Source organism: Tursiops truncatus, chromosome 12, assembly GCF_011762595.2.
Source record: "Tursiops truncatus isolate mTurTru1 chromosome 12, mTurTru1.mat.Y, whole genome shotgun sequence".
Classification (NCBI taxonomy): domain Eukaryota; kingdom Metazoa; phylum Chordata; class Mammalia; order Artiodactyla; family Delphinidae; genus Tursiops; species Tursiops truncatus.
Window position 1 is genome coordinate 89,201,644 of NC_047045.1, and position 24,898 is coordinate 89,226,541.

The 24,898-nt window shown below is 51.7% G+C and overlaps 1 protein-coding gene across 18 annotated transcripts in view; it reads left to right on the forward strand.

The window, feature by feature from the left end:
• FAM120B (family with sequence similarity 120 member B) overlaps positions 1-24,898 on the forward strand; it is a 106,465-nt gene that overhangs the window by 51,628 nt on the left and 29,939 nt on the right. For 9 of the 18 annotated variants that reach the window (XM_073789849.1, XM_073789857.1, XM_073789858.1 and 6 more), the window contains 5 exons: positions 437-643; positions 2,076-2,184; positions 4,844-4,936; positions 10,602-10,653; positions 13,611-19,418. In XM_073789849.1, coding sequence (XP_073645950.1) covers positions 437-643; positions 2,076-2,184; positions 4,844-4,936; positions 10,602-10,642 — 450 coding nt within the window. In that variant the 3' untranslated portion in view covers positions 10,643-10,653; positions 13,611-19,418. Of the gene's footprint in view, positions 1-436; positions 644-2,075; positions 2,185-4,843; positions 4,937-10,601; positions 10,654-13,610; positions 19,419-24,898 lie in introns of those variants that run through there. The other 9 variants (XM_073789854.1, XM_073789855.1, XR_012324997.1 and 6 more) reach the window with 8 other exon arrangements.

Below are 24,898 nucleotides of genomic sequence, written 5' to 3' on the forward strand. Positions count from 1 at the left end.
AGCAGAATAAATATTTTGTATGGGTGTGACCTTAATTTGTAAGAAGTAACAGACTATCAACCCTATGCAGTAATAAGCCATTTTATTCTTAAATGATAGACATTCGTGTAAAACATATCTAATAATGTTCACAGAACTCAGTGTGATTTTTAAAAATGCGATGACTCATCAGTGTCTAAAATGACCCTGTCTTGGCTTCTCTTTCTTTGCCTTTGCTTTTTTTTTTTTTTTTTTGCCTTTGCTTTTAAAGAAAGTTTCCCAGTAGGCCCGAGGCTGCAATCCTGTCACTTTCCCGGCAGGTCAGAGCTTTGGCCTTTGCAGCTCCAAGGGTGTCTCTGTGTGCGGAGCACGTCGCACCCCGAGGGCGCAGCACCTCTGGTTCTCTGCCCGAGTGGCGGCTGCCTCCTCACCTTCTCTGTGCGTCTTGTCTCCACAGCTCGACCACGTCGACCCCAGGGCTGTGCAGCTGGGTACGCTCCTGGTCCGCGGCCTCACCACCCTGGTGCTGGTCAACAGTGCCTGCGGCTTCCCCTGGAAAACGTCGGACTTCATGCCCTGGAATTTGTTCGACGGGAAGCTGTTTCATCAGAAGTACCTGCAGTCTGAGAGAGGGTACACAGCAGAGGCGCTTGTGGAGCAACACGTGAGTTCACAGTTTTCTTTACGCTTAGAAAAAGCAGGTTTGAAATCAGTTGCTCAAATGCATCACGAAAACTCAGAGTCCTCGGCTGGAGGTCAAAAGGGTCCGCAGCACCTTCTGTCCTCACGGTCATTTTACTTTAGGAACAGACCCCAGCAGTCCGCTCTGAGGAGCCGCAGATCCCAGGCTTTGAAATTGACCCAGAAGTCCGTGAGGCTGCTGGTGCCGGTGGTCTCCTCCGCTGTGGTTGTGCCTCAGGCCTCAGGGTCAGCGTCGCTGAAGCTTCTGCCAGAACCTGTGAGGAGGCGGGCGAGCAGCGTCCTGCCCAGTCTCACACATTTTGAATTTTCGAGTGCTTTCGCTGCTTTTCCCCTTTTTGAGTTAAGAATGCACGTTCCCTGCAGAGCTGCCTCTGCAGACATCAGACTAATTCAATAGGAGCGGTGATGATTTGTTACTTGAAAATATTCCCTGAAGGCTGACAGTTTAGTTGGGGTCATTGGCTGCTGTTCTGGCTTTGTAAGTACAACTGCTACACGGTTCCTGGAAGATTTCCAAGTCGGGCCCCGGCCAAGCTCATTTGGAACGTGTGTTAATACCCACAGGACCCTGTGATCAGCGAGAGCTGACTGTCTATGACAGGTCAGCGCTCCACGCCTTCACATCAGATGGAAAACATTACTGACTGATGTGCCGGTAGTGCTGCTTCACACACAGACACAGTCCAGGGCGTCGTAGGGATGTAAGTGTTCAGAATTTAGAAGCAGCCACGGTTATGCAGTCAACAAAAGCAGAGTCCTGACAAAAATGTCCTGTAAGTGTGGCCTTGGTACCGAATCAGTGAAAGGTAACAGTAGGCCGGGCTCATGGCCTGCACATCACCCATCACGGACCCCTCCCTCCTTTCCTTCCTAATGTCTTGACCAAGTACAAAATGATTACAGGTTCACACTCACTGCTTTAAAACAAGTTAGGGCAGATAGGATCGAATATTCAATAGTACAGATGAGGCTGGAAGGGAAGGGCACATGTTAATTTGTTGTCTGTGGCCTTGCTCTTTCCACTTACTGTCTTACAACCAAGAGGAACTGAGGTGATAACACACTACCGGCATGGATGTTTTAGGTATGATTGTGTGTTAGGGCCATAGATGTCACAGTAGAACTTGAAGGCCCTTTTGGAAATGCTTGTATAACCTACAGGGGACAGAGAAGGTGTAGCTGCCACTGTCGCCATTCCAGGGCATGCAGGAGAAGATCAGTTTCTAAGAACATCTTGCTGAGTTGCAGTGTGGAAGGGAAACTGCAGCCGTGCTCGCCCACACCGCTGCAGTGTCCTTGGGCACAGTATACTGTGTAGTTTCACTCACGTAGTTGCGTCTCCCGAGTGCCTGCCTGTGTCTGACACTGCTCCGCCCCATCTGGTGTGTTTGCAGAGGTCCTGGCTCACCAGATTCCATGCCCTGAAGTCAGTCGTGTGCAAGGCCTGCATGAAGGAGAACAGACCCATCGTCAGCAGGCGGCACTGGCGTTCACACCACTCAGGTGGGTCCCAGCCTCTCGGTCCCGGGAGGGGCCCCACTGCCACGTGCAGCTGCAAGGAGAGGCTGATAAAATTGGAAGAAGAAACAAAATTAAGATGATAGTGTGCTGCTGAGCGGTTTAAGTTCTGGTCCCCGTAGGAGGGAGTTTTCAAAGGGTTCATGTGCTGAGAGTTAAGGACCCTCCTCTGGGGCTCAGCCTCCTTTCCAGGAGGCCCTGAAGTACACACGCCGCTGGGCTGGTGGGCCTTTATTTGACAGAGGTTTGGACTTATTTTTTCTCATGATAAAAGTACATGAGAAAACACTTAGAATATAAAGAAAATAATTAAAAATGAAACCCAAATAACCTTTAATTCTGTCTCCTGAAGGTAACAGATGATGACAGATGTTTTCCTGTGTTTTCGTCTCATTATGATTATACTCTGCATGCTTGTGTGCTCTGTTCTCCTCGGCACTTGACTTCCAGCGTGATCGTGGTCACGGTGGTCAGGCTCCCCTTAAACAGAAGCCCCACCACCACACGCACTGCCTTTGCGTCGTAGCCCCCCACCTCAAGCTTCCGTTTTTTCTCGTTATACTTGATGCTTTTCTGTGTGTTGTTTCCTTAGGATAGAGTTCCGTTGTTCACAGAATTATAGATCCAAACATAATTGGATTTTAGATAAATGTTGCCAACTTGTTTTCTAAAAACACACGGTCACTTCACACCTTCACCAGAGGGGTTAAGAGTTCCTGTTTCATGCATTCTTGACACCACTTAAAAGTTTGTTTTTCTGACTAATTTGATAGATGAAAAAGCCTGTCTCCTTGATTGGGTGCTTCTTTGTTTATCAGTGAAGTCGGACATCTTGTTCAGTAGCTCATTGTGTTGAGTTCATTTTTAATCACGTTCTCATGTCCTCGTTTGGGTAGGATCTATACCTGTAACTGTAGCAGCCCCATTTTTTCTTGATGGAATAGAGAATTACCCCAAATTCCTACTCCCCCAGACCGTCTTGACTTCTGCTTACACCAGCCCTGCACGTTTCGCTCCGAGAGACTTTGTGCCGTGAGGTCGGTGAGGCCTCAGGTCGCGTCCAGCTGCTGCCGGTCAGTGCTGTGTAAAGGGGCTTCCGGCCCCTCCCCACTCCTAATGGTGACAGAGTCCCGCCTGGCCTCGCCCCCTCTCCATCCTTTACCTTTCTCCAGCTGCCTGGAGATAGGCGGCGTTTGAGACCCCAGAGCAAAAGTTTATTCCTTGCAGAAGAAAGAGGCAGCGTTCTCTCTGTGTCCCCTGTTCCCCACATCTGTTGGCAGCATGTCACTCAGGCCGTCTGCCCTGTGAGCACCGCACCAGGATTCCTGTCACTAGTGAGATGGTTAGCAGAGCAGTGACAGGCTGGCTGCAGACGTGCAGATGGCAGGGTGCAGGCTTTGTCAGCTGCAGCAGTCACTGGGATTTGGATGCCTGAACCTCTTTCTGCATTTCAGAGTCTGACGCTCAGGCTTAAGAGGGCTGTACATGTGACAAGTTTTCTTGAAAGCCCTAAGGCAGCCTGTGGTTTCACAGAGGTTAATGCTGCAGTACGGTCACTCCTAATACAGACAGGAAACTCTGTGATCTCTTTCTGGTGAAGTGTCCGTAAGATGGCAGACCTGGGTGATCCTGTCGAGTTACTCCAGATTATGGAAGAAACGGTTTCAGCAGATAATCATGAGTCAATTTACGTGATTTGGAAACTGCTCCTTTTTTCTCTCCTCGATGTCATCATTTTCTTCACAAATACAGCCTGATATTCTGTGGTTCACTCCCCTGGGCGCCGGTGGCTCGCCAACACCGCACAGGTTCTCAGTGGCAGAGCCCAGCCCCTTGGCCCCAGCCCAGCGTCCTTCGGTCACCTGCACGCAGCCGCTGTCTCCTCCTCCCGGGACGAGCTGGTGCCGTTGACACTTGCCGGTGCCTTTCAGGCCGCTCCCCGCCCTCAGCTGGCAACAGTGTGCGTGGAGGGCAGGGGCCTGGGGCTGAGCCAGTGCGGAGCCGCCTGCCCGTGTCCTCAGAGCGCTGGTTCGCCCCTGTGGCTGGTGCCGGGCAGGCTTGGCCTCCTTTCTTTATGGAATAGTGTGAGGTACCAAGGTAGTGTTTAGAATCACATTTAAATATGTACTTAGACTTGCTAGTACTGAATTCTAGTAGAGACAGACAGAAGAAAGCGTCAGGGTTTAGGAATTTAGAAGAATTCAGAGTGAGCCGATTGCGTGCCGATGAAGTTTGTGGGGAATTGGGAGGAGAGGGTGGCCTGGTCAGGCCCACCATGTCCCAGAGCCCCGCGTGCTGGTGGCCAGCAGTGTGGGCCTGGGCCTGTGGCCGCTGCCCAGGGCAGCTGCCCGAGGAGGCAGAAAGGAGAACTTACTGCCCTGCTTTGAGGGACCTGACAGGATAGCCTGCTCGTCCCCCCCACAGACTCTCCTGGGAACAGGTTTAAGTGCAGCCCTGAGCCAACCCGGCCGCGGTGCCGTGGCCCCAGCATCTGCATTTTTCAGGGGCTTTCCCTGTGGTGGTAAGGACGTTAGAAGTTTGGGAGCTGCCAGCCCAGGGTCGTCTTGCTCTACTCTTAAACACGACTGCCATTTGGAGTTCTGCGTCTGGTAGCTGCTGACGTGCTGATCACGTGTCCCCACAGGGCAGAGGGGCCGACAGGGATCCAGCGACCACAGGATGAGCTCTGGGTACAGCCGGTCTGGCCAAGGACAGCACTGGAGGGACCAGGGGCCAGGTAAGAGGCAGGCGGGGTGGCGGCAGTGTTCCGGAGACTGCCTCGCAGCTGTTTTGGAAATATGTTGTATGTTTACAGGTAAATAAACAGATAAATGTACTGATAGATCTGATTGCTTTGCCTAGTGAAGTGGAGGCGTAACTGCCGTGCTCGTGCTAGCCTGCCTCTGCTCACCGCTTTATTCATTTTCTGTCAATTTATTCATCTGTTCAAGACCCAGTTTTTTGTAATTTACTCAAAGGAAGACTCTTGTAAAGGCTACATATACATACACCCTTCTAATAAGAAGACAAACACATTTTCTTATGTTCTATGACTTTTTTTTTTCTTGTGGTACGCGGGCCTCTCACTGCTGTGGCCTCTCCTGTTGCGGAGCACAGGCTCCGGACGCGCACGCTCAGCGGCCATGGCTCACGGGCCCAGCCGCTCCACGGCATGTGGGATCTTCCCGGACCGGGGCACAAACCCGTGTCCCCTGCATCGGCAGGCGGACTCTCAACCACTGCGCCACCAGGGAAGCCCTATGACTTGGTTTTATACGTAAGAGCCTTAACAGTGTGATCTGGGAAGTAAGATGAATCCTTTGCTTCTTATGTGTGTAATACAGATACCTGGTTTGAACGCATAAAGATGAATTTAGTACGTTGTGGCCACGTGGACTCCGAGCCAGGCTGTGTGTGGACTGCTCGTCCCGCGGTGGCCTGTGGGGGGCTGAGTTCTTCCCACTGGTTCTTGGTAGAATCTGCACTTACCTAATGTTAGGAGTCTGTTGGTCGGTTCCGTGAGGCCAGAGTTTATTATGACTGTTCCGGAAATGCCCATCCCTGTGGGGAGAGGAAAGCTTCCCAGAGTTAGACTCACAGTTGCTGCAGCTGTTCCTTTGAGCTTACTTCACCTGCAGTCTCTGCCCTCACAAATGACGCCACCCTCTGTCACTTGAAGCTTCCAGGTGGGCTGGTTGAACAAAGTGAGTAAAGTTCCATCTTCTTGGAGTCCCTGGTCCACTGTTGGGACGGGGTTACTTCCGCCCAGGGCCAGCTAAGTCATCTGAACGATCACGTAGTGCCGTGTCACTGAGCAGGGAAAATACCTCCTTTCCATGACTTCACAGCGAGAAGGTGCTGAGGTTGACTCAGTTGCAGACAGGGCACCCGGAAAACCATAGGCAGGTCTGTGTACGCCCTGGAATCCGAAGGTGATAGCAGTGCTGTGGACTCATGGCCGAGGGCGCAGCCCCTCAGACACTGGGCTGGGGGGCTGTCCATCCGTCACACCTGCGTCGTGCACAGGGACATGCTGCCGATGGCACTCATCCGTCAGCCCCATCCCCCTCTAGCTGGGCAGTGGGACTGCTTGGAAACAGGCAGAATTTCAGCTTCTGACTCTTGAGAACGATGGGCCTTCCTCAGGGGAACCAGGGGGAAGGTATTTCTGAGAGAAGGAGGACCCTGGACAGATATGCGGAGGCCTGGAGGGAAAAAGGCGGGGCTCCCCTCCCCCCGCCCCCACTGGGTTACACGAGGGGTCCGAGGAGAGGGGCAAAGCCGTGCACAGGGGGCCACAGCCGCGGAGGAGCAGGGGCGGCCCTTACCCGGCCGTGCTCTCCCCTCGCGAGGGCCACACAAGACGCCCTTGGTGTCCTGAGCAGGGCGATGCCAGGAGGGGCGGCCGTCAGGCAGCAGACTGTCATCCACATGCCCAGAGCCCGCGGCCTTCAGTGCGGAGCCGGGAGGAAACGTCGTGCGGTTCTGACTGGGTTTGGGTCTCGGTGCTGGCCCTGGGGCCTCGAGGCCTTGTGTGGTGGGCTTGGAGCCGGGTGGGGGCCCGGATCCCCCACTCCAGATACGAGTGCGATGCTGGTCCCCCTGGAGTCAGGCCCCCAGCAGAGCGCAGAGGGCGGGGGAGCTGAGGGCCATCTTTAGCTGCCTGGCCCGGCATGGCCAGGGTCAGCCCTCCCTCCAGAGTCCGCTCCCAAAGCCAGGAGACAGGCCCCTGCCAGTGTCTCTCCAGCCGTCTCCCTTCCCCCCACCACCCTGCGCTCCCCATCGGGGCCTGATGTTCTGTGAACGGCCACCTTCCCTCGCCCCTTTGGCTCAGGCCTGTGCCCTCTCCTTCCTGCTGGGCCTCGGGTCAGGAGAGCCAGGGTGGGAGGCTGCAGGTTGAGACGGGCACCGGGTGGGAGAGGCTGTGACCTCGGGCGCCTGCGGGGGAGCACTTGGCCAGCACCAGGCCATCCTCTAGAGGGCGTGTCACCTCGAACAGCTCCTGCACCACCCCTGGGCCTCATCACTGGGTGTCCGGCCCAGGTACCCCTAGTGTCCTTCTGGCTCTGAGCCCCGAGGTCCTTTGCTGCTGCTTTTTCACGCTGGGACAGTGGCCCTGCAGAGTGCGTAAGAGGCAGACCTGTGTCCTTGGGACGCACCATCGGGTGCAGGCCTCGTGTTGCCCCACGCCGGGTGGCGTTGGGCCTGGTGCGCCCTTGAATTTGAAGCCTGTAGAATAGTACACGCTACAGACTTTCTTTTCTTACTTCACTTGGGTCCAGACAGGCAGAAGCTGTCTCGAAACCTGGGTCCACCACCTGCCAGAGGCCTGGCCTGAGCAAATCACAGATCCTCTGGGGCTGTTCCCTGACGTCTGACCTGGGGCCGGGCTCTTCCTGCAGGCTGTGCTGAGGGCTGGAGGGAAGGCACCCGTGGACCTGGCCTCTGGTGGCCCCTACGCTGTCCTTTCTGAGACCTTGTTCCTCTCCTGCTGTTAGCTCTAGTGTTTCCCTTAATATTTTCACGTTGACCTGTTTTATTAGAGTTATTAGTTTATTAGAGTTGTTTTTCTATTAAAAAGCAAACAAAGTCAACTATACCTCAGTTAAAGCTGTTTTTAAAAATAAAATAAAGGAAGGAAACAAAGCAAAGCTTGACTGTGCAGGCTTGGCCTGTATGAGTTCAGCCATCACTTGACCACAGGACCAGAAGCCATTGCTTAAACACCAAGTCCTCTCCAGGACATTGCCCTCAACCTGGTCAAAGTTTCCTCTGGTTGCCGGCCAAGGGCCAAGGAGAAAAGGTCGTGAATGTTGGCTTCGTCCTTACTTCCTTGTGATGGCATCAGGAGCATGTTAACATTGAAGGAGAAACAGTTTTCCTTGGATCTACAGTAAACAAAGAAGTTTCTTCAAATTCTGTTGGCAGACAGGAGTAGTGTCTGGCAATTTCTCCTCGTGCAAATTAGAAAAACAGAGTGACTTTCCTTAGGGCGGAAGCGTAGACGCTCACCATCAGCCCTGGTTCCCTGCTGGGGAGGAATCTTCCTCTTGAGACCCCACGTGACTTGACAGCTGGCCCCCTGGGGAGTGACAGGAGCCCTGCTGGCCGTGCAGAGGCCCAGGTGCTGCCCGCGTTCACGTATCCTACATGTGTGGACTGGGCCCTGTGGAGGTTGAGGTCAGGCTGAGTGGTGTTGGTGAAGAGAGCAGTGGACGGACGCAAGCCTGAGAGTAAGCAGGTCAGTGCAGAAGGACGGGGACACCCGGACGCTGAGGGCCTCTGGGAGGCTGGGGGCGGCAGCGTCCCAGTGGGACTGGACCAGAGCACTGGCAGGCAGCTGGTGACTGGAGAACGAGGGGCTCCTCGTTGGTCTGGCGGGCTTTAAGGTGCTGGGAGGAATGATTCAAGGAAGTGGTTGGGTCTGGGGGAAGGAGGGTGAAAGGTTGTCACCTGCAGGGGCACAAGGCCAGGTGTTGCCACCACCTTGGGCTGATGAGAGGGGTCGAGGACGCATGCCAGCAAGGCCTGTGCGTGTCTGCTGAGTCTTCCCACCTGGTCTCGGGCTTCGGGCACGTTGGCAGAGCAGAGGCCCCCGGGGAAATGTGCTGTCTCTTCCCTTCTTCCTCCTCTGCCAGAGACCTGAGCTCTGGGCCCCACAGGTCTCACTACCAAACCTCAAGTGCAGGTCACAGGACCCAGGTCGATACGTGGACTTAAGGAACCGTTGACTCAGGGAATGAGGCCAGAGGTGCAGCTGCGACTCCTCTTTCAGGTGTCGGTGGTTCCCGAGCTGGTGCCGGTGCCTCCGGGGCGTTTTCCCTGTAGACCCAGCACATACGTCTGATAAGGGGTCTTTGAAGGAAACCCCTGCTCTGTCGGGGCCGCAGTAGCCACACCAAAGTCAAGGGGTGCTAGTGCCACAGGGCTGGGGCTGAAAAGCTTCCTCTGGGGGCCGCAGGCCAGAGGCAAGTTGGGGTGGTGAGCGCGGAGTTGGCGTCAGGCTTCGGAATCGAGGAGTAGGTGGTGGGAGTTCCGACAGGACACACGTGAACAGCCGGGGTGTGAGCACTTGCATGTTGCCTGACGTGGAGAGTGCTCAGAAAATGTTACTGCAGTGCACGCATGTCTCCTAGTTGCAGATGTTTTCATATAGTGTGTGTTTCGTACGCACACACACACACACACACACATTTGTATGCATAAAGTCTTTTATTGGGACAGGAATATGTTTTTCAGGTTAGGTAATCCACTTTTTCAGTTTTATGCTGTGATTGAATTACGTCACCTTCACTTGGCCAGCACATTTTTTGCTGGGTATTGTCTACTTTTGAACTCCTGTTTTAGTATTTTTTGGAGATACTAAGGTAGTCCAAGCAGAAGGTTGTCACTATTTCCAGGGCAGAGTTAACAGGCAAAATTCTTCCTATTGGTGAAAAACTAAGAATGCCTCAAAATGAGAGTATTCAGTTACTGCCCAGAAGTTGGGAGATTTCCCACGGCCGCCCCCTGGCCTGATGAGAGGCGAGCCGTTCCATTTGGGCCTGGCCGGCCGAGAGAGGTGAGAATCACAAGCCTGTGAGACCTTTCTGGGCTGAGATCCAGTGAACTAGGGGTGGGGACCCTGGACCAGCAGAGGTGTGAACCTCCCCTCACTAAGGGGGTGAGCATCAAAGCTTGCGGAACCTTGAGAATGCTAGCCGGCAGCTACAGTGAGAATGGTTTGACCTCCTGCATGCTGTTGGTGAGAAACGATGTGTTAAATTCCACAGTCAGTAGCCACAGATTTGCCTGTGATTTCTTCAGATTTTCACTTCTCTGTGGTAATTCTGTAGGAGGCCTGGGCTGTTGTAAAGCTGCCCCCGATCATCTGTGGTAACAAGGGTGGGGCCTGGAAACCTCATTCTGGCCACTGCTGTGGCCTCCTGCTACCCTCCTGGGGGTGTGGGTGACGAGCCTGCCCATCATCCGCGAGCACGGCGGAAGGTGGGCAGCAGCCCCATGCGCAGGGGCAAGGAAGCCCTGGGCTCTGCTGCGGAGGGAACCACACTCGCGCTTTTCCGCATCAGCGGAGTGTGCCGTGAGCCGTCTCCACGTGAAGGGCCATTTCCAGACTTCACTGACAGCAGCGGCTGCGCAGGCGCAGCGCAGACGGTTGGAACTGGAGTTGAGGGGAGCAGGCTTGACGCTGCTTCCTTGCACTCACAGGGCTGCCTCTTAATTAATTGCTTCCTACTTTAATGGAATAATTATGGTGGCCAAAACGGAAAAGAGAATAAAGTTCTGGCCCCAAGTATAACTCAGGTGTTGTTTTTATACATACTTAGAAATGTGCCATTTTTTCTGTTTGAATTTTAGAGAAATTTGATTCTGAATTTTTGTTTCATATTTATTTGGTGCAGGAAGTAGACAGTATGACCCTGACCAATGGAGAAGATATTAATCATCTTCTGGGTAAGTCCACCACTTATATCTTCAGAACAAATCAGTTTTATCAAAGGTTGAAGTACAATATCTGTCTTTATAACATACATCTTTCATGTCAAGTGCCAAACTTTAAAAGAATTCAGATGTTAAAACCTCCCAACAAGGAGCTAAGTTAACTTGGTTTCAAGATGAGTTTGCCTCCTTCAGAAAAAGTGTGCACAGAAAAAGATGCAGAGTCTGGCCATGAAACCCAGCACCCTCCTTCAGAGTGAAGTAATCAGACAGTGCCTGTCTTCTCTGAGGAGGGGCTGACCTGTGGCTTCTAGACCCAGCATCACGTAAAGAGGACAAACATCCTTGTCAGTCTTCTCCCTCGTATCATATAAGAAACACCTTTGTTGGCTTATTTTTAGACATTCTACCTGATTCCATGGCCCCAAACGGTCATTGTTAACATTTTCATTCCAGTGTCTTCATCTGTGATGTGGGTATGGTTGGTTTCTTTTAATGAGTGGGAATCTCATTATATCCCACTTTTTCTAACTTTAACACTAGATAGTGAGGATGTTTCCCAAATGATCTTGTCTTTGAAGACATGATGTCTACTAGCTATGTCATTTTCCAGGAATTGTTTTCTAATTATAAATTCTAACCTAAAGTAAAGTTTCCAACCATATCTTCTGTTGGTCCTCAGTAGTGTTTGTATAGCGAAAGAGGCACCAGCTTCCTTCTCACCTTCCTGGTGGGAGAGGTAACTGCGTAGTCTTGACACAGCATGAGACTCGTGGCTCTGCTTCTGTCGTGTCATCCTTTTCATTCTGCACTTGTTAGGCTCAAGCCCAGAGCCTGCGCATGTGAAGACACACCGGGTTCTCAGCAGACGTCAGGCACCAGACAGGAAGCCTAATTTATGATGCCACTAATGAGTGGCACATTTGTTGCTCTTTGTCTGTGAGCCCTGCAGGGCTCTTGTTGTTAAAAAATATCTTACATGAATCCAAGTTCAGAGAAATTCTTTTCATGGAGGAATTTTCAGATAATCCAAAAATTGAAATAGTAAGCCCCAGATTGTTCTGAACTCAACCCCTGAGGTTTTGATAATAGAAGAAAATCTAGATTAGGGGTTAGAAGACAGGCCCCTCATTAGCAGCTGTCTCCCTTTGGCCTGGAGCTGCTGTGACTCCCAAGTCCCCTTCTGGGCCACAACCACGACTCGGGAGAACCCCAGCACTCTCAGACATGCTCACCAGCGCTCATGAGACGTGTCCTTCAGTTGACGTCATTAAAAACAAAATACACCCTAAACGAATCACAGTTCAGTTTGTAACTTTGCACCTGATGCTTCACCCTGACCGACAGCTCTGTGTGCATAGCTCCTGACTTTGTCTTGTGTTTGAATCCCATCTGGTATTTACCAAAAAGGGATATAGTCTCCCGCTATTTTAATACATGTATATCTCTTACGTTTGAAATATCCTCACCACTTCCTGCTGGTCCTTCTTAAGGACATCTGCATGTCTAGTCACTTTTCATTCAGTCTTGTAGGACCTACAACCTTATTTCCCAGCTTTGGAAATAGATCTTTTTTTCCATGTTTCCTGATGGGAGGGACTGGTGGTGGGTAGAGCTTGGTGTAGCTCTGGTGGGCAGAGCTCAGTAAAACTTTAATCTGCTTGTCTGCTGATGTGTGGGGCTGGGTTCCCTCCCTGTTGGTTGTTTGGCCTGAGCTGACCCAACACTGGAGCCTACCTGGCTCTTTGGTGGGGCTAATGGCGACTCTGGGAGGGCTCACGCCAAGGAGTACTTCCCAGAACTTCTGTTGCCAGTGTCCTTGTTCCCATGGTGAGCCACAGCCACCCCCCGCCTCTGCAGGAGACCCTCCAACACCAGCAGGTAGGTCTGGTTCAGTCTCCTATAGGATCACTGCTCCTTCCCCTGGGTCCTGATGTGCACACTACTTTGTGTGTGCCCTCCATGAGTGGGGTCTCTGTTTCCCCCATTCCTGTCGAAGTCCTGCAGTCAAATCCCACTAGCCTTCAAAGTCTGATTTTCTAGGAATTCCTCCTCCCGTTGCCGGACCCCCAGGTTGGGGAGCCTGATGTGGGGCTCAGAACCTTCACTCCAGTGGGTGGACTTCTGTGGTGTAAGTGTTCTCCAGTGTCTGTCACCCACCCAGCAGTTATGGGATTTGATTTTATTGTGATTGCGCCCCTCCTATTGTCTCATTGCGGCTTCTCCTTTGTCTTTGGATGTGGGGTATCTTTTTTGGTGAATTCCAGTGTCTTCCTGTCGATGATTGTTCAGCAGTTAGTTGTGATTCGGTGCTCTCGCAAGAGGGAGTGAGGGCACGTCCTTCTATTCCGCCATCTTGAACCAGTCTCCCCAATTTATCTGGACTCTCTGGGGAGGCAGACAGGCACAAGAGGCCTCTGGTGGTACAAAGTTCCAGTGCCTCGTAGAGTTCAAGGGAAGGAGAGAAGTCTGCTCTGGGTCCCCTCTGTGGTCACTAAAAAAATAAGTTCAGTTTTAAACACCTACTGTCCAGCCACACAGCTTCCTGCCTCTAGATCTGGGTGATCCTTTGGTCAGATCAGGACCCCAGTCCACTTGTCCAGCCCCCTTCATTGGTCCTCACATTCCTTCGCTGCTGTATCCCCTCCCTGTTTACCTTCCATGATCAGTAATGAAAGTGACTTTCTTGTATCTATTCTTGACTGCTTTGCCTCTCTCATTTTACTATGTTTTGTGGTAAAGCTGCAAACTTCGGTTAAATCCAATCCTTTGCATTTGTGTTGTGGCTAGAGAACAACCCCCAGTCACCCTTACCAGCCCCACCTTAACACTCAGCTCGCCGGCCTCAGGGAAGCCAGCCTCCACTCTGTCCCACCGGCCACACGTTTCACCTCTCCTCCCTGCTTAGTTTTCCAGCACTCTCCCCAACCTCAGTCACAGCTGACAACGCTGCTTTCTGTACATTCCTACAGCCACATTTGCCCTCTTTCAAGCATCAACGCATTATCAAATCTAAATTGTATAAGCAAATGCCAGGAGAAATAGACAAATCCAGAATAACAGAGGGAATATCTACTTTTTCGTCTCCTCCTGTGGATGAACTACCCATGAGTCTCTTCAGCTGTGCTCTCAAGTCCCCATCACCTGGTCAGTGGCATTGCTCCACCACAGCCTCCCCCCACCGCCCGGCTCCTGAAGCATCAGCTACATCCCCTGGTTATTCCTCCCATTTTGCAAAAACCCTTTGTAATCTGCTTTCTCTCCAGCAGTCACATCATTTCTTTGCTTTCCTTTGGAGAAAAATAATTTTGAGCCCAGACTCCTATAGTCAGCCAAATTAGCATTGTAGCATCAGAGCAAAACATTAATACACTTTTAGGAAGTGTAAAATGTTGACCAACGGATCTTTTCCAGAAGAAAGTGGGTATGCTCTAGCAAAATGAGCACTTCAGCTAACAGGAATGCGTGGGATATAGGAAAGTGTTGAACAGAGAAATCAGTGAAATGTATAGTTATTGCTGTATAATTATTAACTGTAAAAAATGAGTAAGCAAAAACAATTGGAGACGAAAATATCCGAGTATTATAAGGAAAGTTATGAGTGTTTCTGGGGCATAAGATGAAAAGCAGTGACTTCCCTGGTGGTGCAGTGGTTAAGAATCAGCCTGCCAACACAGGGAACATGGGTTCAAGCCCTGGTCTGGGAAGATTCCCACATGCCGCGGAACAGCTGAGCCCGTGCGCCACAACTACTGAGCCTACACGCTAGAGCCCGGGAGCCACAACTACTGAGCCTGTGTGTCACAACTACTGAAGCCCATGCACCTAGAGCCTGTGCTCCGCAACAAGAGAAGCCACTACAATGAGAAGCCCACGCTCCGCAACAAAGAGTAGCCCCTGCTCCACAATGAAGAGTAGCCTCTGCTCGCCACAGCTAGAGAAAGCCCACGCCCAGCAACGAAGACCCAACACAGCCAAAAATAAATAAATAAACAAGTAAATAAATTTATTTATTTTTTTACAAAAAAGGTGAAAAGTAAAGGCAGACTAAATTTTTTATCTTGCTTAGAGAGAGAATAGGTTTTGAATAAATCTAGCAGTTTTTAGAAAAGTGTAAGTTTGCGTATGTTTGTAAAATGTAGGGGTACACTCTAGAGGAAAGAAAGAAAGGGGGGAAGAAAGATGATAGAGGAAAATCTGTCATACCCTTTATGCACCTGACATAAATCAAAATTATAAGCAACATACAAGGAGAAACAGACCCAATAAGAGTATATTTAATACATCTCTGTCTCAGAGATACAGATCAGGTGGACAAAAGTATGATATACATTTGAATAACTTCATTAACAAGTTTACTGTAATAGAAATATACAGAACAATATACGCCCTCTTTATTTATATTATTTTCAAAAATAAATGGACAGTTAAAAAGTCTAACTGGGTATTACAGGTTCCAAAGTAAATCTCAACCAATTTAGTGAAAAGCAGAAATCACATAAGACATATTTTCTGTCCACAAGAAAATAACTTAAGAAATCAACAACAGAAGGACAAAAAGCAGAAATCTTCCCACTTGGAAATTAATCTACTATTCTGAACTTTTACTGAGGAAATCAAAATCAAAATTACTTTTAGAAATAATAATAAAAATACTACATTCAAAAATTCATGGCAGGAGAGTGATGTCAGGGACGATGCTGCAGTAGGAGGCTCCAGGACCCATCTGCCTGGACAGCAGTTGTACTGGCAGAAACTGTGTGAAGGAGCTGTTGTGGAACTCTGGAGTCTGAAGGCCTGCAGCTTCCAGGGGAAGGCATGGCTGGTTAGTTGTGATTCATTTCCATCCATCCCCTTTGGCTGCCCATCCTCCAGCCCTCGGCAGACAGCCGTGTCCTCGTTCCTAGTGCAGCTTGCTGGAGCCAGGATGGGCAGTGAGGTCCTGGGCCACACATCAGGCTTCTTGATTGCTGAGGGACAGGCGCTGGCCGCCACTGTCTCAACCCCACAGTATTTAGAGGAGCAACCCCTGTGGAGCTTTTGTTTCCTTTTTTTTCCCTTTGTGCTCTTCTGGAAGCCAGACATTAAAGGGTTAGGACATTCGAAAGCAAGCATATATACAGGGGAATTTAGAAAGCCACCACACATGGCCAGGGAAGGGTGCAGGCTCAGAAAAGACATGAGCAGGCCTCACGTGTCCCCCTCAGGCTGGTCCCCAGCACAGAGGCGGCAACAACAAACAGCAAACGCCAGGAGACGAGGAGGATCAGATCTCCAGGATTACCACAGTATACGCTTTAAGTGTCCAGTTTTCAGCAGAAAATCACAAGGCATACAAAGAAATAGGGAGACGTGTCTGGCAGCTAAAACTGGCCTCAGCAGACAGCAGTGTGACGGCATCCGTTCATCTCTGACCTTTAGCTTTGTTGTGGAGGCCGCTGTCAAGCTTCTAAAGTACCACTCACGCGTCGTTGAGGTTTTGTTTCCATCTCCGAGGTTTGCAGAGGAAGGAAGCTGGGTCTGAAGGCGTTTGCCTCCTTCGTGAGTTACTCGGTTGCGTCCTCCTCCTTTCCCTCCGTGCCCGCAGCCTGCCCTCACCTCTGCACCTCCCTCTTCTAATCCACCTTTATGCTCTGATTAGCGCGTGCCGTTCTTTCCACTGTCCTGCAGTAATGGAAGCTTCAGCTTCAGAATGGACATTCCAGATTCTTCATTATCAAGATTTTGCCGCATTTGCTTCAACTTTCCATGTCTTTTCTTTGCTGACTTAACTCTCGTTCACTTTGTTAAAAGACAAACTAAAGCATATTAAATTTTTAAGAGTTTATTTGAGGAAAAAAGTCAATTCAAATTGGGCCGCACCAAAGCAGAATCTGTTTGGAGGCGTCACCAGTAAGAGCCGGGAGGAGGCGAAGCAAGGCCCGAGGCTGCTGGCCGGCTGAAGCTCGTAGCCTCTCTGGCTGCTTGTGGTGGGTTGTCCTTAGGTTTGGGTTCCTTGATTTCAAGGCATTTGAGGGTTTGCTTACTTAGGCTGCTAAGGCCTTGAGCCAAGTCAGTCTGATGGCTTCTTTGTTTAATTTACAACCTCTACACACTGGGTCTGTCTCTGGCCTGTGGTGAGGAAGGTGTGTCCTTCACTCTCTAAGGAGGCCGGTGTGGGTGAGCTTCTAAGGAAAGGCCTTAGGCCTGGCCATCCTGATGGGCCCCAAGTCAGGGAGGTCCAGCACCCAGTCCAGCTTCTTGGCACACACCTGACCACCAGCAAGAGCTTCCAAGGAGCCCCTGCTCAGGGCGGTGGGGGAAGCCAGTCCATCTCCAGCGTGGCCCACCTGCCGAATGGACGGTGACATGAAGCCAATTCACATCTTCCAGGTTCGGAAACTTTTCTCAAGTGATTCTGTGATGATTTCCTCCTTTCATTTTCTCTGCTCTCGATTATTTGTCTCAGAGGTTAGACACTGTATTCTGAGTCCTATAATTATCTTACATTTTCCTCCTAATATCTTTTTGTCTTTTTACTCTACTTTGTGGGAAATTTCCTAAACTTTATTTTCCATCCTTTCTGTTAATTTTTTAATTGTGCTGTTTTTAAATTCTGAGAGCTCAACATACTTAATTTTTATCACACTTTCTTCTTTGTGTCAAGACTGCACGTTTTCTCTCACATCTGAGATTAATTACACCCGTAAGTTCGTTTTATTTTGTTTCTCTTCCTTCATAGACTGTCCTTCCAAGTTTCTTTTTCTGTATGTTTGTTTTGGTCTCTGTTTTTACTTTAGTTTTTTTTTCCTCAGATGCCAGGTGATTCTTGAGTCCGCTCTTGTTGAAGAGTCAGGCATTAGAAAGGGGATTGGAAGTCTGTGCCTGGCGGGGCTTCTACCGCCATCTTCTCAGTCATGGGACCCTTGTGGAAGCCCTGACACTGGAATCCTTCGCTCTGTTGCCTCGGGTTCCTTAGAGCAGAGACCTCCAGTTTCTTCTGGAGGCACAGAAGGGATGACGTAGTTGAGAACATCTGAAGCTCTGCATGACCTTTGGAAACAGGGTGAGGGGCCTTGGAGTAACCTCCAGGTTTCTGCCTTGTGTTGGGTTCAGATCTCAGTAGCGTTGACTTGGAAGCATGGGGAGAACAGCAGTGACCTGTGGGTGTGTTGCCCTTGAGACGCCGACGCCGCACACGCACACGGATGCAGGCGCACACGGCGAGCACATCTGTAGAGAACTAGGAATAGCCCCTGGGGCACCAGCACCCACAGACCACGGAGAAAGGGGAGGTTGAGGGAGAGCTGCCTGAGGGTGCAGGAGGGGTTGGGGGCAGGTGCCCTGGGTCGCGGGGAGGAGCGTCTCAGAGGAGAGGGGCTGGCACCTTCCAGCATCTCCGAGGCAGGAGCGACCCACAAAGAAAGGATGATGTTGAGCCCTGAGGACAGCAGGGGTCACATGGAAGAAGCACATGGTTGGTGGCGTCAGATCAGGAGACCCGTTGTGGGCCTCCAAGGCCACACTCAGTGAGGGGGCACCGCAGGGGCAGGGGGTCCCTCAGCTTCTCCTAGACCCTCCTCCACATCCAGGCAGCACAGCACCCATGCAGACACACACGGCCTCAGGTGTGATGCTTCCTGTGGAGGGAACTGCAGCTGACACACCCCTCCTTTCCTGCTCACCCCAGGCCCTCCAGCTTAGGAAGCTGTCCTGTCCTGGCAGGGAGAGCGGGCTGGCTCAGAAGATGCGGTTGCCACGGAGACTCACGCAGCCACTTGTGTTCCAGGCAGTCCAGCCAACGCCTGCCTGCTGGGTGGGACAGAACCGTGTCACCATTGGAGAGAGAATTGTTTTAAAACTTGGACATTGAACATAGTGCCTCTGGCTTACCTACAGTCAAGACACATCATAAAATACACTGTGTTTCACACGTTACTGGCACCCAGTCCAAGACGTACATGGGACGTGGTGTGTGTTTTAAACTCCGTTCCCCTTGTGCATTTCACAGGCAGCGGGTAGAGAAGGGAGCCAGGAAGACAAGGCAGAACTGAAGACACTCACGGAAAACCACCTGCGACGTGTCGCCCAGAAGCATCACTGCAGCTTCACCCCGAATACAAGTATCGTCCTAACAGTGAATGTAAATGCAGAGACGCTCGTGGGAGAGAATAGGGAGTGGAGAACTCGGCCACACTGCAGGAGGCCTCTGGTCGGCCGCACAGCAGAGGCCTCGCTGTCTGTCCAGAGCGCGTGGTTACAGCTCCTGCTTCATTTTCACACAGCCCAGTGCACACTCGTGTCTTCATACAGCTGTCCTTGAGTTAAAAACACGATTTCACAGAAAGTTACTTTCTCACAGTGGTGGGCCCAGGCCTCTGACATACAAGGATCCTTGTAAAATGCATTGATGTGTCCATGGTACAGCTTTTAGGTTTTGATTCCTTGTTTAAATTTGTCAGAAAGGCCATTTTGTCAGGAGTTAGAGTTTTCTACGGGTGAGTGGAAATGACTGGTTTGTGGTGAGCATTTTGCTCCTAGGAATTAGCCAGACCTCATCATTAAAGGAGACACATGCAAGAACCAGGGAAAAGCTATGACCCATCCAGGAGCCGGGCACCAGGGCCGCATTCCACGTGCTCTGTTCCTCGGCACTCTCCACAAGGTCCACAGGGAAGCCTGCAGCTGTACAGATGGTCTGGTCGGGTTTGCCATCTCTCTTCGTGTCGTAACGGTGATCTGTGATGCAAGTGTGTGGTTTATGCCAAATATAAATGATTAGTCTGTTACTAATGAGAAAACATGACTGACTTCTTTGCTTCTGTTTTTCATTTGGACCTGTAGTTAAAGTTCTAGAGCTGGAAAGGCCTTGGGGCTCTAACCCAGGCCTCTTAGGTAGCAGACGACTCCCACGAGGTTACCGTGGCGACAGCAGGGTCTGGTCCTGACTCTGCCTGGCCTCCTCCTACTTTGTGGCCCCGGTGTCCTCATCTTCAAATGCGAGTCACACGTACTCCCTAAAAGGAAAAAAGTGATTTCTGTGCTGATTTGTTGTTCTTCTAATGTGATTTAAATTCGTGCAGACACACCTTAGATTCCTTATGCTCACAGCTCTTCCTTGATACAGCTTTCAATCTAAGACATTATGTAGATGAAAGGAAGCTAAATTATGAAGCAAATAGTGTCAGCATCACAACCCCAGTAGCTCTCCGTGGGCTGCCGTAGCCTGTGCTGGAGGAGGGCTGTGCCGGGACAGTGGCGGCTGAGCCTCTTGCAGGGCCTGCGGTGGCGGCACAAGGGGGAGCAGAGCCTTGGGGGGAACGAGGCTTGGGGCACCCTGCCCCGGGCGCCCACCCACCCCTGCAGCTGTGGTGCGGTGGGTCCTTCTTGTGCCTCGCGCCCCTTGGTACCAGGCCGGGAGTCGCCCGCTTCGCTGCTCCCTTGAACTGGTAGAGCTTCTGGGGGACTGGGTTTCAGGAAGGCTCCTGCCTGATCTGTGCTGTGGGAATTTCTGCAGCAGCAATGTGTGTGTGATCCCGTGGAGGAACACAGCACGGCAGGGACGCTGTTTTCGTCTGAGATAAAGTGTCCTTTTTTAAAGTACTAATTAGTTGGATTTTATAAATCTGATTTTTTTTCAGGTTTCAACACCCAGAATTTGGTTATGTTCATCTTTTTCCGTCCTTTGAGCTTCTTGTTTAAAATTTCAAGTTCTTTCAGGCACCTGCCACAATTTAGGAAGAAAAATAAATAAGCAGGCACCACTATTTCCTGACTCACAAAAAAGAAAAAAAAAATTTGCTAAAGGGAAACGAAGCACATGTGTGAGGCAGGTCTGTGTTTTATACGTGGTATTGAAGCTTCGGCTGGTGACACACAGGTGACTGGACATCTTCACCGGTCTTCAGTGTCAGCCTGGCTTAGTGCCCAGTGAATTCCTCACCCCACTGTCCTGCCGGCTTTGGGGAAGAGCAGGCTTGCGGACCATGATGTTGTCGGACCATGAACTGCGTCCCTTGGTGGAAAGAGGGACGCTGAACGCCATGCTCTGGGGAAGCCGCAGTTCCGTGTGGGGAGAGGGGACCCGGGCTGCTTGCAGGTGCTGCGTTCGGGGGGCCCCGCAGGGCCTGATGCCCATAACTTCCTCCTGTTTGATGCCAACGTGACCCACGGCCGAGCCGGCTGCCTCCCTGTTAGTGTAGCAGAAGCTGACTCGTGGCTTCTTCCGTGGCTCCCGTCTCCCAGATGTTCTGGGAGCTCCTTGTGAAGCGTTAAGAAGGGCTGGAGCTGGCTCTGCAGACTGACCGTGAGACCCCATCCACGGAGGTGAGCCAACCAACAGTTGGCAAACGTCCCCTCACGTCGAGGTCCTGTGTGGTTAGAAAACCTGCTCCCTCACGGTCTCAGGTGGCACCCAAGGCCATGGCTCGTGCCTCCCCCACTGTTCCCGGCCCAACCGAACCCGCCTTCTGCAGAAGCAGCGCGGGTCTGCGGGGCGGTTATAGTTCTGAATGAGGAGGTGGATGGCGAAAGCCGGCTTTATTAGAGGTTGGGTAAAAACTGAAGTTGACTTCAACCTTCTCTGTTCGGCAAGTTGTCTGAACTAAAAAGAAGGAGAAGCAGCAGCCTCTCCAAACCAGACTGGTCTTCGCGTCTCTGTGGTTTTCCCAGAAAGCCTCTCTCCTGGGGAGCCAGGTCAGCGCCCACAGGACACGCAGGGAGTTGCGGGGGAAACGTGTGCTGGTGCCGACGACTAGGTCCCCGCGGGCACCCAGGTCAGCGCCCACCTCTGCCCGGAGGTCAGAGCCGGAGGGCAGGGGGTCCGGCAGGCAGTGACTTGAGGGCAGGAGGGAGCGAGGCCCACTGGTCACGGCTTCGCGCCTGGACACTTGTCTGCACTAGAGCCACTGAATGTTAGTAAAGCTGAGCAGCCGGGGGAAGCCTCTTCCGGAAGGTTCCACGGGCTGCAGGTTTCTCGCCGGCTGTTCTACAGTTTCGTCGTCTCCTAACCCCATTTTCTTGGAGGCAGGTCCGGCACCAAGAGTGAAGCACTCCAAGATCTGTCTTGTGGTTTGATTCGGCCTCTCCAGCCTGTCAGTCCTTTGCGTTAGCAGCTAGCTCGTAAGTCTGTGTAAAATGGCGTGAGATATACTCTCCCTTTTCTTGATCCATGTAGCTGTTAAAATTCAGGAAAAGCAGATGATTCGATTAAATTAAGCCACCAGCCTGTCTATTGAATCAAATGTTCAAGCCACAGCCCTTAACTTCGGATCCAGACCAAGATAAAAGCCTGTCACGTGTGAAGAGATACTGAAATAGTCTGAGCCACTGATACACATCTGGTGTCACCCCAGCCTTCCTGTCCCAGGCAGCAGGGCAGTGACAGGTCACCGTGTGCCGGGCGAGGGGGATGCAGTCAGCTCGAAAGGAGGAAATTGTCTAATCCCTTTGGCGTTGGTCTCGGAGCAATGCACTTCTGAGAAGACAGTACCGCAGTGGCTGAAGGGATCGTATGACTCAGCATGAGTCGCCAATTTAAGGCTACAGAACTTTCTTTCTTTCTGAAAAGGTTTTCCCAAAGAGTCATGCTCTTTTTTCTCCCCCCCCTTAGAAATCCTCCTCTTCCTTTGCTCTTTTCTGATATTCTGGGTTTCAGCATATTTCCTTCTAACAGTTGGACCTTTCCAAGTCTTAAAGCTGGATTAAAATCGTTTTAATCCCGGATGGTATGTAGCGAGGTTCAGTCCCTGGCCCTCGTAGAAACGTTCACAGCACATTATAATGAGCTGATTGTCAAACTGAATGTTTCTGAGCTTGTGTGGACAGACGTCAGGAAAATCGCCTTGTTATGTTGGATATGAAGGATTTCTCTTTCACGGAGGAGCAGCAGATCACGACAGTAGACTCCCAGGCTTTGGTGGCCCCTAGCAAGTACACAGAGTCGTAGAAAATGTGCTTTTCATCCTCTTGGGAACAGTTCTCGTTCTTACTGGTCTTAGACCCCTTTTATACCTAGAAACTATTGAGGACTCTAGGTTACTGCATTGAAAATTAAAAAGGGTGAAAAACCTTAAATGTGTATTTATTAATTCATTTAAAAATAACATATTTCCTCCAAAAAAATGAGTGAGAAGAGCAGCATTCTTTTGCACTTTTGCAAATCCATTTAGTGTCCGGTTTTAGGAAAGACAGCAGACCGTCTGCAGCAGTGCGCCATTCGTCTGAGAGAAAAGGAGGACCGGCCCCAGGCCTGTGGCTCGAGAGCAGGAGGCCTCTGGTGCCTTTTCAGAGATGGACAGGCTTCCTGGAAACCATCCCACACTCCACAGGCAGGAGTTCCCTGAAGGCAACTGCAGTGGAATCTGAAACCGCTTCAGTAACTCCGGCCCAGCGTGTGTGACAGGCACTGGTCTGCCCTGCACTCTGGGCGCACAGTTGTGTACCCTGCTTGGTCATGTGGAAAATACTGGCTCTCTGAGGTCTGCAGTCTTCCAAACGCTGGCATGTTTCCTTATACGAGAGTCACACTCGCTGCTGTCGCCCGCAGCTCCGTCTGAGAGCTCTTCCCTGAGGACACCCTCCAGCGGCTGTGGCTCACACAAGGGCTCCCAACTCTAATTTTTGCTTGAAATTTCAGATTTCCTCATTGGCAACAAAACTTTTTGTGTTGTTTTCCCTGAAATGACAACTTCAGCACCTCTGGAAAGGGAAAGTGGGAAGAGATACGGGTTAGAATTTAATGCATTAAAAAAAGCATCAGAAACAAAATGGCCAAAAGCTAACGCAGGACAGCCTGGAGGAGGCGTGGATGGAGGTGTGGGAGCCTGGGGACAGCGGAGAAGCCACGTAGGTTGACGCAGCCGTTCTGTGGGCAGACGTACTGACGGGACATTTGTGTGGGAGACTCTGTCCCCAGGGTCCAGATAGGAATTTACTCTCGTCCTGTCCATACAAGGCTCATTCTGAGTCAGGCAGCCCGAGGAAGAGGGAGTGTCCGACCTAACGGGCCACAGGACACGTTCAGATGCAGCTGGGACAGAGGAAGGTGTGGCGTGTGCAGGGGTCTTCTCCCGTCGGCTGGGCTGGAGGCTGATACTTAAACCTCCCACGAAGGGGGTCAGACCAGATGCGGTGAAGATTTGCAAACAGCACAAGACGCAGAATCGCAGGGTCACACCCTGGCTGGTGGCCAGGCAGCGTGACCACATGCTTCCCGCCCTTGAGTCCCCGAAGTCCCCACGAGGACCTGTCTCTGCCCCACCCTGTCCCTGAAGGCGCTGAAGGAGACGTTTAATTCTCCTCCTTCCCACAGGGAAGTGTGCTGCTTCTGTAAAAGCCGCAGGCACAGCCCAGGGCTGGCAGGGCTGCTCACTGGGCTCTGGGCCCCTGGTCGTCAGCGTCCCGCTCGGCTAACTGAAGCCCAGCTGCACACACAGGCGCTAATGTCCGTGACGCAGCACCAAGGGGAGGGCAGGGAAGGAAATGTCAGGGTACCAGGGCGAGCGCCCTGCCCACCCTCCATCTGTGCCCACGGCAGGGCTTACGGGAGCATATGCTGCCTGTTGCTCACTGACCATCTGCTCCGAGTTGCTGAAGTGTCCCCGTTACCGTGGCAACACAAACACTCCCCGGTCAGGTTTCACTTTTATCTGTGCTCTGGAATGGGGCTGGGGAGGGGTCGGTCTTCCTTCCTCCCGGCCCTGCTGCCCCTCCCTCAGCGCTCCCTCCGCCTCTGGCCTGGCCCTCTCCCCCCCAGTTCGGAGCACGTACGGTTGGAAGGAGAGCTGGCCAGTCTGAGAGCTGGGTGGCCGTGTATTTCTGTTCGCCTGGCGCCTGACTCCGGAATGGACCCTTCCCCAAATTTCAGGCTGGTGTCTGCGGGCTGAGTCTGCCCGCACGGGAGAGCTCCAACTGGCTGGGACACGGCCCCTTGGCCAGGGAACATCTGTCCACCCACGCAGTTTGGGGAGCTGGTTTAATGGGACAGATGGGTGGGCTTTCGTCAGCTGTTAGCAGGACCGTTTCGTGGGCCCTGTTGTGGGATCCACGTCCCTCCCGGCAGCACCAGGGGGCTCCTTGCAGGGGGCGCAGCTGCGGAGCCTCCTAGAGAGTCCGTGTTTTCAGCTGGGGTTGAGAGCTGCTGAAGGGAGCGGGCCGGTTGCAGCCTCCTCTCCACCGAGGTGTCAGGTGGTGAGACTGGAGCCCCCCAGCGGGAGGCTAGGAGGGGTCTAGGGCGAAGCCAGACCTTTGCTACGTTACCCCCAAACTGAGTTCCCCTCTT